At 40.7% G+C, this 13,534-nt stretch overlaps 1 protein-coding gene across 2 annotated transcripts in view; it reads left to right on the top strand.

Moving 5' to 3' along the window:
* LOC126976687 (moesin/ezrin/radixin homolog 1) overlaps nt 1–13,534 on the top strand; it is a 68,353-nt gene that overhangs the window by 52,209 nt on the left and 2,610 nt on the right. For both annotated transcript variants that reach the window (XM_050825186.1, XM_050825185.1), the window contains 8 exons: nt 21–143; nt 2,408–2,578; nt 3,452–3,663; nt 3,842–4,102; nt 5,560–5,665; nt 7,496–7,630; nt 8,553–8,699; nt 11,558–11,773. In XM_050825186.1, the coding sequence (XP_050681143.1) occupies nt 21–143; nt 2,408–2,578; nt 3,452–3,663; nt 3,842–4,102; nt 5,560–5,665; nt 7,496–7,630; nt 8,553–8,699; nt 11,558–11,773 (1,371 nt within the window). The remainder of the gene's footprint in view (nt 1–20; nt 144–2,407; nt 2,579–3,451; nt 3,664–3,841; nt 4,103–5,559; nt 5,666–7,495; nt 7,631–8,552; nt 8,700–11,557; nt 11,774–13,534) is intronic.

Raw genomic sequence — 13,534 nt, 5'->3', positions numbered from 1 at the left:
CGGTAATTACTTGATTCCAGGTGATGCAACAGGACGTGAAGAAGGAGAACCCTCTGCAGTTCAAGTTCCGCGCCAAGTTCTATCCCGAGGATGTGGCCGACGAGCTCATACAGGAGATCACGCTCAAGCTGTTCTACCTCCAGGTAACCCTAAATGATTGGTAACAATAATATAAACCGGTGGGCGTGAAACGTGTGTCCACGAACAAATATGTTATATGTACACGTCGGAAAAAAAAACGGCGAATGTTGCTTCTATATTCATTAAAACCGTCGTATCGCGAGTGTAAGACGTAGCTGTCATGCACAATAAATTAATAAACCTGCCCTGTTGTTATGCGTTGATTAACAGCAAGAGGCTGTATCTGGTCGTATTAGTTATCTACCATAGTATAAGATGTTTTAATTCATTAGTTTGTATATGTGATATAGAAGCCTTTTGTTATATAATTAGAATGATTACCTTGTACTCTCGTTAGATATCGTTATCTGGTGAGAACCAGTTATTCTGCATATTGATTTTAGTTTTAACAGTATGTATATGTCGCAGGGATATGATGAAAACAGTGATTTGGTCAAATCTCGGAGGATGTTAAAATAACAACACGATTTTATCATTTCTCGAAACTAATCTAGTGATTTGACCAAATGCCAGAGTTGGTTCCGTGAAATAACAAAAAGTCTTTTCTTTGGTATTTAAAAGGTTTATTTGGCCAGACTTAGACATAATTTGGTAAGAATTTAGTATCATATCGCAACTGGAGGGGGGTGAGAATGAAAGTGGGAGGGAGGGAGATGTCCTCTGTCTCCTGGTTCACTCCCCCAATCCCATGAAAAGGTAACTCACCATTCTCTTGAAAATCAAATTAATGTAACCTAACCTTAAAAACAGATAATAGTTACTGTACAGGCAAAGTAGAGTATATATTATTATTTAGGGCCCATATTAGTATAAAAAAACCACAACCACCTAACCTGTCCGTGTCAGAGTATGACTCAAGTCTGAAGTTCGCTTCACTCGCTTTTACAACCTAAGTTCTTCTAGTCGCGTCACTCTTTGTCATTCCACGAAACCAACCCTGGCATTTGATCAAATCGCTAGATTTTTTTAGAGAAATGATAAAATTGTGTTGTTCTTTGAACATACTCCGTGATTTGATGAAATCACTCAGGGAATTGACCAAATCTCTGCTATTATTATTTCCCTGCGACATATTTATTTAGTTAATGTATATACAAAAAGTAGTTTTCATTAGAAAGATATTTCGTTGTAGACATTTTACTTTATTGTTAAGTGACGACGAAGTCTACATTGTTTCATCATGTACTTACAGCCATGGATATTCAAACACTATGAGGGTACTTAATATTCAAAGAATCTCTTGAGGATTTCAACTTGAATCGAGGCCGTTTGTATAATCTTGCCAACGAATATCACTAGTTATAAACGCATTTACATTAAACGAGATTTAGTTAATGTATAATAATTATTGTAATACGCGGCGAAAGTTAAGTATGTGATTTAAATTTAGAAATGTTTTAATTAGAGACGCAATAAAAAGTAAAAAGTTTTATGTATGCATTGTTAGCATGGTTCATTCATTCAAGATATTGTACTTGTAACGAGCACAATAATTACGTGTTACTGTACTGAATTTGTTATTATATAATATTTCCCTACAGATCTCTCCATCGGGTATCTATTACTCTGTGCACTGCTCAATCTCTTGTTTGTTTTCTATATATATATCACGAAAAACTGTTTGACTTGATTCCTAACGCCGAAGTCTAACTTTGCACCATACGACTTTAATTTCATTCTCATCAATGTGGAATTGAAGCGATCCTCCACAGTGAAATTTTGCAGCAAGCTGTGATAGTCTGGATCTAGAGCCATGAACATACAACATACAATTGTATTTTTATTCTTCTTAGAGTAAACTTAAAATTAAAATAAAAAATCCATGTAAGAATGAAATAATATAAAAATACCAGTGGGAGGCTCCTCTGCACAGGATGCCGGCTAGATTATAGGTACCACAACGGCGTCTATTTCTGCCGTGAAACAGTAATGACTAAGCATTAGTGTGTTTCGGTCCCAAGGGCGCCGTAGCTAGTGAAATTACTGTGCAAATGAGACTTAACATCTTATGTCTCAAGATGACGAGCGCAGTTGTAGTGCCGTTCAGAATTTTTGGGGTTTTTCAAGAATCCTGAGCGGCACTACATTGTAATGGGCAGGGCCTATCAATTACCATCAGCTGAACGTCCTGCTCGTCTCGTCTTTTATTTTCATAAAAAAAAATACACAAAGATACTAAAGTAAAACTATAACTACATGCTAATTAGTAAAATATGAATGACACTGCACCAGTATTAATGAGTGGTATGTTGTAATGTGTGGGCAGGTCAAGAACGCGATCCTGTCGGACGAGATCTACTGCCCGCCGGAGACGTCGGTGCTGCTCGCGTCGTACGCGGTGCAGGCGCGACACGGCGACTACAACGCGGCGCTGCACGGGCCCGGCTTCCTGGCCAACGACCGCCTGCTGCCGCAGCGGGTCACCGATCAGCACAAGGTGACAGCAACACTCTTCATCATCACAATCATCATCATTTCAGACGGAAGGCCTCCCCCAAAGATCGCCATGACAAATCGGATCTACGCTGCCCTCATCCAAACTACTCCGGCGATCTTGACCAGATCGTCGGTCAATCTTGTAGGGGATCTACCAGCACTACGCTTTCCGGTACCTGGTCGCCATTCGAAGACTTTTCTGCCCCAACGGCCATCTGTCCGTTGAGCTATGTGCCCTGCCCACTGCCACTTTAGTTTAACTTTGGTTTTCCGACGGATCTCCTCATTTCTGATTCGATCTCGTAGGAAAACTCCGAGCATAGCCCTATCCTTTGCCCGCTGAGCAACAATGAACTTCCTCGTAAGGCCCATAGCTAGCGACCACGTCTGCTTTCCATATGTCATCAGTTGCAACACTCATCTCTACCTATAAACCATTCGAACCGCGACATTACTTCCTATGACGGTAATTATGCTTTAATACGACATGGGTGCTTTAAGAAAGCGCGTATTCGCCCAGTGTTAACAGGGTCGAAACGCTTTTCTAGATCATTGAAATAAAGGATATTTTCGAGTATATGTTTCCTTCTCCTACTCCACCGTATGACATCTGTTCTACACGCGGTGTTACCGTTGAAAAGTGGTATTCTCGTGTGGGAAATATCGCTATCTTCAGTAATCGACTCCCTCCCTAAGTAATCTCTGCCCGTCATCCTCAAGTGTCACATGATATTGGCGGCGGCAGCTATTACTTACCACCTGGTGACTTGTACGCTGGTTTGTCCTCTTTTATAAAAAATCGTTGTTTGATTGTAAGGGTGAGGGTAGAGCCCGCGGCGGGAAGTAAGTTGTATAACAAGTTGTTTGGTGTCAGATGTCGCGCGAGGAGTGGGAGCAGAGCATCACCAACTGGTGGCAGGAGCACCGTGGCATGCTGCGCGAGGACGCCATGATGGAGTATCTGAAGATCGCGCAGGACCTGGAGATGTACGGAGTCAATTACTTCGAGATCCGCAACAAGAAAAACACGGAGCTGTGGCTGGGGGTCGACGCGCTCGGCCTAAACATCTACGAGAAAGACGACAAGTAAGACACACGCCTTATCCACTCTCTGATGACTTAAATATTTATGGTGTTTATGTATTGTTGTGAAGTGTTTCCATACCAAGAGTACTACACCAAGTTATTTGAGTTTAGTACCTAGCTCAGTTTTGAAGGAGCTAGCGATGCGCTACTGGCATCTAATGTTACTCGCTCTGTGCAGGTTGACTCCGAAGATCGGGTTCCCGTGGTCGGAGATCCGCAACATCTCGTTCAACGACCGCAAGTTCATCATCAAGCCCATCGACAAGAAGGCGCCCGATTTTGTGTTCTTCGCGCCGCGTGTGCGCGTCAACAAGCGCATCCTGGCCTTATGCATGGGAAACCATGAGCTGTACATGCGGCGCCGCAAGCCCGACACCATCGACGTGCAGCAGATGAAGGCGCAGGCTCGCGAGGAGAAGCTGGCCAAGCAGGCGCAGAGGTGAGCTATTAATATGGTGCAGAGAGGATAGATCAAAGTAGAGTGTCTAATAGAGAGAAACTTAGGATGCCGCTATATAAGTGAGTATAAAGCTGGAAGAAGAAGAGGAAGAGTGTTTGTGGATAAGCAAGTGAAAGAAAGTGAAGGGAGATCTTTTGTTGGATGTTGTTCTTGATGTACTCACAAAGGCTTACGCTTTTGGGATGCAAGTGGAAGAAGGTAGAATAGTATGGGTAGGGCCGTGTTGCGTCCCAAGGGAAAAACCGAATAAAGACGCCCGCCGGTAGAAATACTACTCTCCCACTTAAAACAGACTGAATGAAACACAGTGAGTTTTTCGTTCAGTCTGTGGGCTCTGTGGAGGCCTACCTGTCCTCCTGAGCTCATTCAAGACAAACAGCGAGAAACTCAAACCCTCCACATGAAACAAAACAAAACGCTCTGGTGTATACATACCCGAGGTATAATCTGGAACACTCCTTTATACTACGGGCTAGTGTGTGCGTTTGTTTTTTATGGAAAAAGAGGACAAATGAGCGTACGAGTCACCTGGTGTTAAGTGATCGCCGCCCAAGTTCTCTTGCAACACCAGAGGAATCACATAAGCGTTGCCGGCCTTTAAGGAATGTGTACGCGCTTTTTTGAAGTTATACATGTCGTATAGTCCCGGAAACACCGCACAAGAAAGCTCATTCCACAGCTTTGTAGTACTTAGAAGAAAGTTCGGTGAAAACCGAACTATGATGGACCGGATACACGTCCAGATTGAGTGGATGGTATCCTAATTTGTGGCATGTCGTGCGAAGGTGGAATCAGGTGAGACAGCTCTTCGGAATTATTAACAGCTCCCCGTGATAAATACGATGTAGAAGACACACAATGAAGCGACGTCTCTACACAACGCCATGTGATCCAGCCGTTCACAGAGCACTAAGTCCCCGATCGAGCTGACTGGGGTGCGCCAAACCAGAGATGACAGCAATACTCCATATGTTTCCGGACCTGCGCTTTGTAGAGCGCTAGAATGTGGGCCGGTATGAAGAATTGCCGTGCTCTATTTATGACGCCCCGCTTTTTCGTCAGTCAATTTAGATTTGGCCTCCAGATGACCGCGGAATTGGCAATCGCTCGGATTTCGAGGCCCAGAATATCGAAACTAGGTGAGGCTTTAAGTGAGGTGGTGTCGAAGAGCGGTGATACGACAAATGGTTTTTTTTTTGTGGTCAACGCGCAAACTTGAGTCTTGAAGGGGTTAAATTGGACAAGTTTCAATTTAACCCATTCCGCGACCCTCTCAAGAGAGTACTCGAGTGTTTAAACTATTAGTTAAAACACTCGAGTGCTGTCTTGAGTTAATTGAGTTAATTTCTTGTCTGGCCGATGATAAATCAAGTTTAGAACTACGGCAGAATTAATCCTCACGTACACTTTATAAATTATAATAATGCGATTTGCAGGGAGAAACTTCAATTAGAGATCGCGGCTAGGGAGAGAGCAGAAAAGAAACAACAAGAGTACGAGGACCGCTTGAGACAGATGCAAGAGGAGATGGAGCGGTCACAGGTATAGTATAATACTACAGATTCCCGTCTAAATAACTCTTACCTTTCGCTATTTACATCCATCCATCGTTCAACATTTAATAGCCATTCTATGTTTTTATGTCAACAGTAAAAAAACATTCTTCACAAAAGACCTAAGGAATAGCTAATTACCACCCCGACCATGCTGAACGACGGAAACTGGCGATGGTGATGACCTATCACCAGCTGACTGTCAAGCTTGATTTATCTCCGGTTGGCACTTAACCCTGCTCCACCTAGGTTAGCTCAGACTAAGTTCCTTAAGGTGCGCAGGGCAAGAACAAAGCCCAAACTTAAAATAACGATACAGGGACTTTAAAGTTACAGTTACGTTTACCTATGTTATGTTATTAGACATATGACAAAGTGTAGAGGCCCTAATGTCGAACCTTGAGCAGTGGCCTTTTTCACTGTGAGTTGTACTGAATGTATGATGTCAATTTTCACCTTCAATGTCCGATCTTTGAGTTACTCACTATACCATTTCAGCAAAAGACCACAAACTCCACAATAGTCTACTTCGTTAATAAGTTGATGATGTAATAGTGTAAAAAAAGCGCGAGTAGAATCTATAAATAGTACTAAAACGTGCTTTTTATGCAAGTATGTGTAAATTATATTATTTATTTGATAATCTCACAGCAACACAATCCATCCATTAAAAATAAAAAGAACATTGTAAATATAAAATTGCATGATTGTACCTTTCCTATGTTATGTGGCTTTATTATAGCTGTGTGATAAAAATTGTCAACTATTATTTTCTAAAGTGTGTAATTTGACATATTTACATGCTTTTATTTCCAGTATTTTAAACATTTAAAAACAAATTTTTAAAAATTTTTTGTTGCTCAATATCTCATGATTGCTCAAAATTGCTATTGCTTAAGTACCTGGGTCTAATACTAGACAATAAGCTAAAGTGGACACACAACACAAATGCTCTTCACGTAAAAGGTATTAAAGCAATTAACGCTCTCAGTTCTGTGCTTAACCGCAAATCGAATTTAAGTTCCAACACAAAAATGCGCATGTATTCTAGTCTTGTCGGGCCACGCATTACTTATACTGCTCCCGTGTGGTGCAGCACTTGCAATACTAATTACGACAAAATTCAATCAATACAGAATAAAGCCATTAAAATTTCATATAATACTGTGTTTCGAACTACACACACACACTCACGCCTTGTTCCCGTCGAGGTAGGCAGAGACAATAGAATGCCATTTGCTTCTATCCTTACAAACCTCACGCGCTTCCTCTACATTAATTACTCTTTTCATACATGCTCGCCGGTTGCGGGTGCTTCGGACCTCTCCTTTTCTCAAAACTAACTAACCTGAAAAAATTACAATTTAATAAAAACTTCCATTCATCAAAGACTTCATATTCAGGATATCTAAGAGATTCTATCTTTTTAAAAATCCGACTCATAAGAATCCCTTATTTTCCTCAATTGGTAGAACCCGCTTAAATAACTTATGATAGCTACAAATTTTCTTATCTGCACTATCAGTAATTGGATCTATATTATGTTCGATGAGATTCATTTTGTAGTCTAGCCGAACACCCAAAGTTACTCTATTAATTTTACGGCTGAAGGTTATTTAGACACTTTAATGTGTCTACAAATATTATGTTTCTTTCCATAAAACTTACATAGTTTGTCCAGATCTTTTCAAATTTTGTTGCATCATCTAAGAGTGAAAAATATTTTTTATATATTGATAAATATTTCATCATTCATTATTGTTTTTATTACTTTTATCTTTGTGACCTACAAACTAATGATATTCATTTATTATGTCAGGCGAACCTGGTCGAAGCCCAGGAGATGATCAGACGGCTGGAGGAACAACTGAAGCAGCTCCAGGCTGCCAAGGACGAGCTAGAGCAGCGCCAGAATGAACTGCACGAGATGATGCAACGTCTGGAGGAGACCAAGGTAGGGGCCGGATAGATATTGCCCTAGACGAACCCCATATATAGACATATGTAGGAGAACCAAAGTCACGGACATAGCTCAAATGATTGCGAAACTGAAGTGGCAATGGGCAGGACACATGAGTCGACCAACAGATGGCCGGTGGGGCAGAAAATACCTCGAATGGCGACCACGTACAGGAAGACGCAGTGTTCCGACGATCCGGTCAAGATCGCCTATACGTAAAATATCAGCACATGCGATCGTTAAGTCTTCAAGAAGAATAAATACATTATTTACTTAAACGTTCGCTATAATTATCGTGATAATATCATGTGTTTGGCTCTATTCGTTCATTGTCATTAAAACCTTTAGTGCCAACAAACAACACAATGCCCGACGGATGCACCACACCGCACCACAAGGCGCAGACAATCAAAACTTTAATGCGACTATAGCCTAAACTATAATACTCCTACAGCCTAAACTATAATACTACTATAGCCTTCACAATAATACTACCTACTATAGCCTAAGCCCTAAACTATCGCCCGGATTGACCAATCTTCTCTCAGTTTAAACAGACAGCCCTGAATGTAGAGTATGTCTAGTGACTAGTTGAATGTGAAATGGTCGCACAAAGAGGTCTGCGGTAGGGTTTTGATCAAACCAAATTAATAAAATATTTCCAACATTATAAGAGATGACATGAAACCTGACTTTCGTCATTCTGTTTGTTTAAGCATGTAATTTTACATAATACTTACTAAAAGTCTTAAAACGCGTGTAATAATGACCACATTATTTAATTAATTATTGTGAAAAGTAATATTTTAATTTATTTCAAATAAGCAAAAAGTTCCAAAGGTATTTTCTTAAATACTCGCTTTAATAAATTAAAGTAGTAAGAACCATGTGGTCATGTACTGGCTGATTGTTGCAGAACATGGAGGCAGCTGAACGACAGAAGCTAGAAGACGAGATCCGCAGCAAGCAGGAGGAGGTGTCCCGTATCCAGCAGGAGGTGGAGGAGAAGGACACGGAGACGAGGCGCTTGCAGGAGGAAGTGGAAGAAGCGCGCCGCAAGCAAGTGAGTAGAACTAGTACCGCGCCGCGTCACACACGCAATCTTTATTCTCTTGTGGCACAATTCAAAATCAAATATAGATATAAATAGAATATAGATAGATAACTTATTGAACGTCAAAAACTACCCATTCAAAATAGTGTGCATCAGATATGAGATGTTCATCATGGGCACAAGAAAATCAGTGGGCTTTTAAAATGCGATAATATTGAGATGCAATAGTCTAAATGTTTATTTCTGTAAATTTTTCTCGTAATGTTTCTGTAGGACCTCTGTAATAAATAGTGCGAATAGTCCTCTTCTGCAGCACAAAGATGGTATTAATATCGGCTGCACTGCCCCATAACCATTTACAATATATAGGACAAAATACTATGAAAATAACTAAAGTAAACTAGTTGCACCGTATCTATGTGAAGTAACTGTATTATTTTTTTAATCGCTAATACCTAAGCCTATTTGCTAATCCTTCAAGAGATATAGCAGATTCCAGATTCCGGTTTTAACACGTCTCCGTTTAATAAAATTTAATATATTTAGTGTTATGAATATTTAACGATGGGTTATTGGCGCTAAACCAGTACACGATGTCAGATCGAGCATTGTTTGTAAATGCAAGAGGAACGGTCCAGGAAAAGACCCTGTGTGGTACCCCCATACCGAGAGGAGTCCCAGGAGATCTCTTGCCATTTACATTGACCTTGCGAATTCTATTATTTAATTATGAGATTAGAAGATCAAGCGCAGATCCTTTTATACAATAGAGTGACATAGCCTTCCGACCAGCTTTGAATGTTGAACACAATCGAAAGCCTAAGATAAATCACACAAGATATCAAGTGCATTCTGTAATTCCTCCCAATGTAGCCATTATCAATGATATTGAGCCAAAATACATCTTCCACACGCGTAAACAAAGCGGAGAGTATGAAGAGCGCCACCATAGGAGCGAAACAACTTGACGATAGGCCTAGTGATCAACTGGGACTACCGACTTTTTATTAGGCACATTGCGATATGGCCGACCAAATCACGAATTGACGGCGTTTCAAAAGTATCCAGCTATGTCACGATTTAGCCAATCCAACGATCCGCCCATGACATATACAATATTTAATATGTGATCATTTATATCTATTATATAAGTAATTGTTTTTATCTTCCTAAAATGAAATTAGACGTTTTTTTTTTTGAGGAAATCCGCGATAATCTAAATGTTGAGTTAAGTGTAAATTGTCTGAAATTCCTTTGGCTTACAATACAATTTTTAATAAAAGTTCTATTCATATATCCAAAGAAATTGTCTACAAATATCTTAAATCTGTAAATGTAACCAAGGGTGCTGGCCCGGATGGTATTCATCCAGTATTGTTAAGAAACTATGCTACAAACTTAGCGTTACCAATTACCATTTTATTCATGAAATCATTTAGAGAAGGCCGTGTCCCTGCCATTTGGAAAATGGCACTGGTCACTATGGCCTATATCAAAATTACGACAATTTGGAAAAATACTAGAAAAAATTGTTACAGACCAACTATAATGGGCTGTAAGGCGTCATATAACTCCACATTAGAATGGTTTCTATAAAGGTCGAAGTGTTGACACGAATTTATTTAGTTTTAGTGAACTCATTCTCGATGCTTTGGATGATAACGCACAGGTAGACGGTGTGTACACTGATTTTGCTAAAGCTTTTGATAAAATATGCCATAAGACCTTATTACATAAGCTTTATCGACTTGGTATACACGGCGATCTTTTTCGTTGGATACAATCCTACATAGAATCGTTCTCAAGCTGTTGTCTTAGGTAGTTATACATCGCGTTACAAATCTATTACTTCTGGAGTTCCACAAAGGTCCCATTTGGGACCATTACTATTTATATTATATATTAACGATATTAGTGACTATATAAAATATTCTAACTTACTTTTATATGCTAATGACACAAACATTTTTAGAGTTATTAGAAATGTAGAAGACTGTAATTCTCTTCAAGTTGATTTGAGTAGCTTTGAATCTTTTTGTTATAGCAACCATCTTTTTTTGAACTTCGATAAGTGTTTTGTCATCACTTTTAGTAGGAAGCGATTACCAGTAATATTCAATTACAAATTGTGTAATAAAAAATTTATTAGAGTTACTCAAATTAGTGACTGTTACAGGAGTTATCATGGATTAAAAGCTAAGTTTTTTGCCTCACATACATAAAATGTTAAGCAAAGCATATAAACAGTTAGGTTTTATTTTACGAGTTGGAAAGCCTTCCGACGTATAAAATCTTATATAATAGTTTCGTTTGGAGTCACGTCGAGTATGCCTGTAGTGTTTCGAATCCTTTCCATATTATCCATATCAACCGAATCGAAAGACTCCAAAAAAAATTTATAAAGTCACTCGATTATAATAGTAGTTCTAGGTACTCCAGCTACGCTGAATGCAATAATCACAATGTTGTCAAATTAAGTGATCGCCGAAACTCTTTTGATGCAATGCTACTTTATAAAAACGTAAATAACGACATTGATGCTCCTTTATTACTACATGCACTTAGTTTTCAAGTCCCAATAAGAAATATACGTACTTGTCGAAGTAAACCCTTGTTCTTAGTTAAAAAAAAAGTAAGACATGCTATGCTGGAAATAGTTATATAAGGCGGACATGTCGAATTCTTAATGGAAAACTTGCTGGACTTGCTGGAACAAAAGCTTGGCCGCAGAAACAGCTGGAAATTGGAAAGGATGTAGGCTTCATTGATTTGCGCAACTAAGATTTTATTTTTTAAAGTCTATCATAAGATTATGTTGAAGGAGGAGGAAGGTTGTGGAGTATCATACTAGTGAGTCTTGTGTGCAGGACGAGGCCGCGGCACTGCTTCTGGCGGCCACCACGCCGCAGCACCACCACGTGTCGGAGGGAGGCGACGAGGCTGGCTCCGGGGGCTCGGGCTCCGACGCGGGCTCCGAGCACGGCGGCGGAGAACTGACGCGCGCGCCCGATGACCTGGTGGACCCTCTGGCGGAGAGACGCACGCTGGCCGAGCGCTCGGAGCGGCTGCACAGCCAGCTCAAGGTGAGTGTGTGTGTGTAGCGCCCTTCCCCTAGTTATTTATTAGTAATGCAACCGATCTCTGTTTCTGTTTCCGCAAGTATGGAAGTTCCGCGCTCTTTTCAACACTCGTTTCTGCTTCTGTTTCCGCTACTTTTATTACTTAATAAAGAAATATATTTGTAAATTTGTTTTTTTTTTTTTTCAATTTATTTACACTTTCGTTTCTGCTAAGATTTACTTTTCACATCTGTTTCCTGGTTCTGCTAAGACACTTCCGTTGCATCACTATTATTTATGTTCACTTTATATTATGTATAGTATGGTATGGTATAGGGTTCCTGTTTCCGCAATTAAACCACAACTATGGGTCCATTTTGCGTGCAGTATTGGCCAGTTACTCCAACCAGCCCAGCTCCATCCACAAGTTCAGAACATTCCTGGGGTGTTCGCAGAGTTCCTGGAGCGACCTCGTATTAGTAAAGGTTTTTGCCCGTTGGTTGGCTACCCCCGCACATTCCAAGCTTACGTGAGTGACCGTTTCGTCCTCGGCTAGACAGCCTCTGCACTTAGGACTGTCCGTTACGCCGATTGAGAATAGGTCCTTGTTTAGTGATGTGTGACCCGTTAGGGAGCCCACCATTATACGTCTGTTGAGGCTGATAAGTCTACATGTCAGTTTGGGCGACAGTGCAGGCATCGCTTCTTTCGACTATCTACAGCTTGAGTCATTCATCCATCGGGTGTTGTGTAGGTTGTTGGTGAGAGAGCGTATCCATGAGCGCATTTGGCTGAAGGGCAGTGGCAGAAGTGGCAATAATCCAGTCACTTGGGTTGCCGATGCCTTGCAAGCTCATCCGCTGCGTCATTAGCCAACGAACCTCTATATCCCTTAATCCATTGCAGACTTACCCTGTTATAAGAGGCAACTTGTTCCAGGATTTGGTGACACTTGTATATTAGCGCTGAGTTGTAGGTAATAGATACCCTTCAGCGCTGTTAGTACCGCCATACTGTCAGAGAGAATTCTGATTCTGTGGCCATGTAATTTTCTTCTTAATACATCGTTGGCAGCTTCCTTGATGGCTACACACTTACATTGGAAGATGGAGCTGTGTGTGCCCAAGGGTATGAAAGTGTGTATGTTCAGTTCCTGTGAGTAGATGCCGGCACATGTACCAGCAGCCATTTTGGAGCCGTCTGTGTAAATTCTTAATTCATTTACACCTGACTGGTCAGCATCCTCCTCACATAGCTGTATGTGATAATTCTTATGAAAACATGTGTTTTAGGTATCTTATCGCATGGTGACTCACAGAGTGGATAATCCTTTGTTACCCTATTCCAGAGATTATCTGTAAGGCAGTCTTCATTCTTCCATACACCCAACAGCTTTAGACGTAGAGTCGCCATTGTCGCTTCTTGTTGAAAGTGTATGTGGAGTGGTGTTAGCCCTAGAATGATTTCAAGGGCAGATGTAGGCGTGGTGCGCATGCATCCTATTATGGCTGTGCGAGCCAGCCGCTAGAAACGCTGCAGCTTGGTTTGTACTGTCACAAGCTCTGTCCTGAGCCATCAAGCTATTGCTCCGTAGAAGATGATTGGTCTTATAACTGCTGTATATAGCCATCTGCTTATCTTTGGAGCAAGACCCCAGGTTTTACCTATGAGTCTTCTGCACTGCCAAAAGATGATGCACGCTTCTTCTAGCTTGTGTTCAAGGTGTTTATTCCAGAGCAACTTACTGTCCAGTATAACCCCCAGATATTTAACTTCTTTTGTAAG

The sequence above is a fragment of the Leptidea sinapis genome, chromosome 42, assembly GCF_905404315.1.
Source record: "Leptidea sinapis chromosome 42, ilLepSina1.1, whole genome shotgun sequence".
Lineage (NCBI taxonomy): Eukaryota > Metazoa > Arthropoda > Insecta > Lepidoptera > Pieridae > Leptidea > Leptidea sinapis.
Note: the sequence above shows the minus strand (reverse complement) of the source record. Positions and strands in the feature narration are given on the sequence as shown.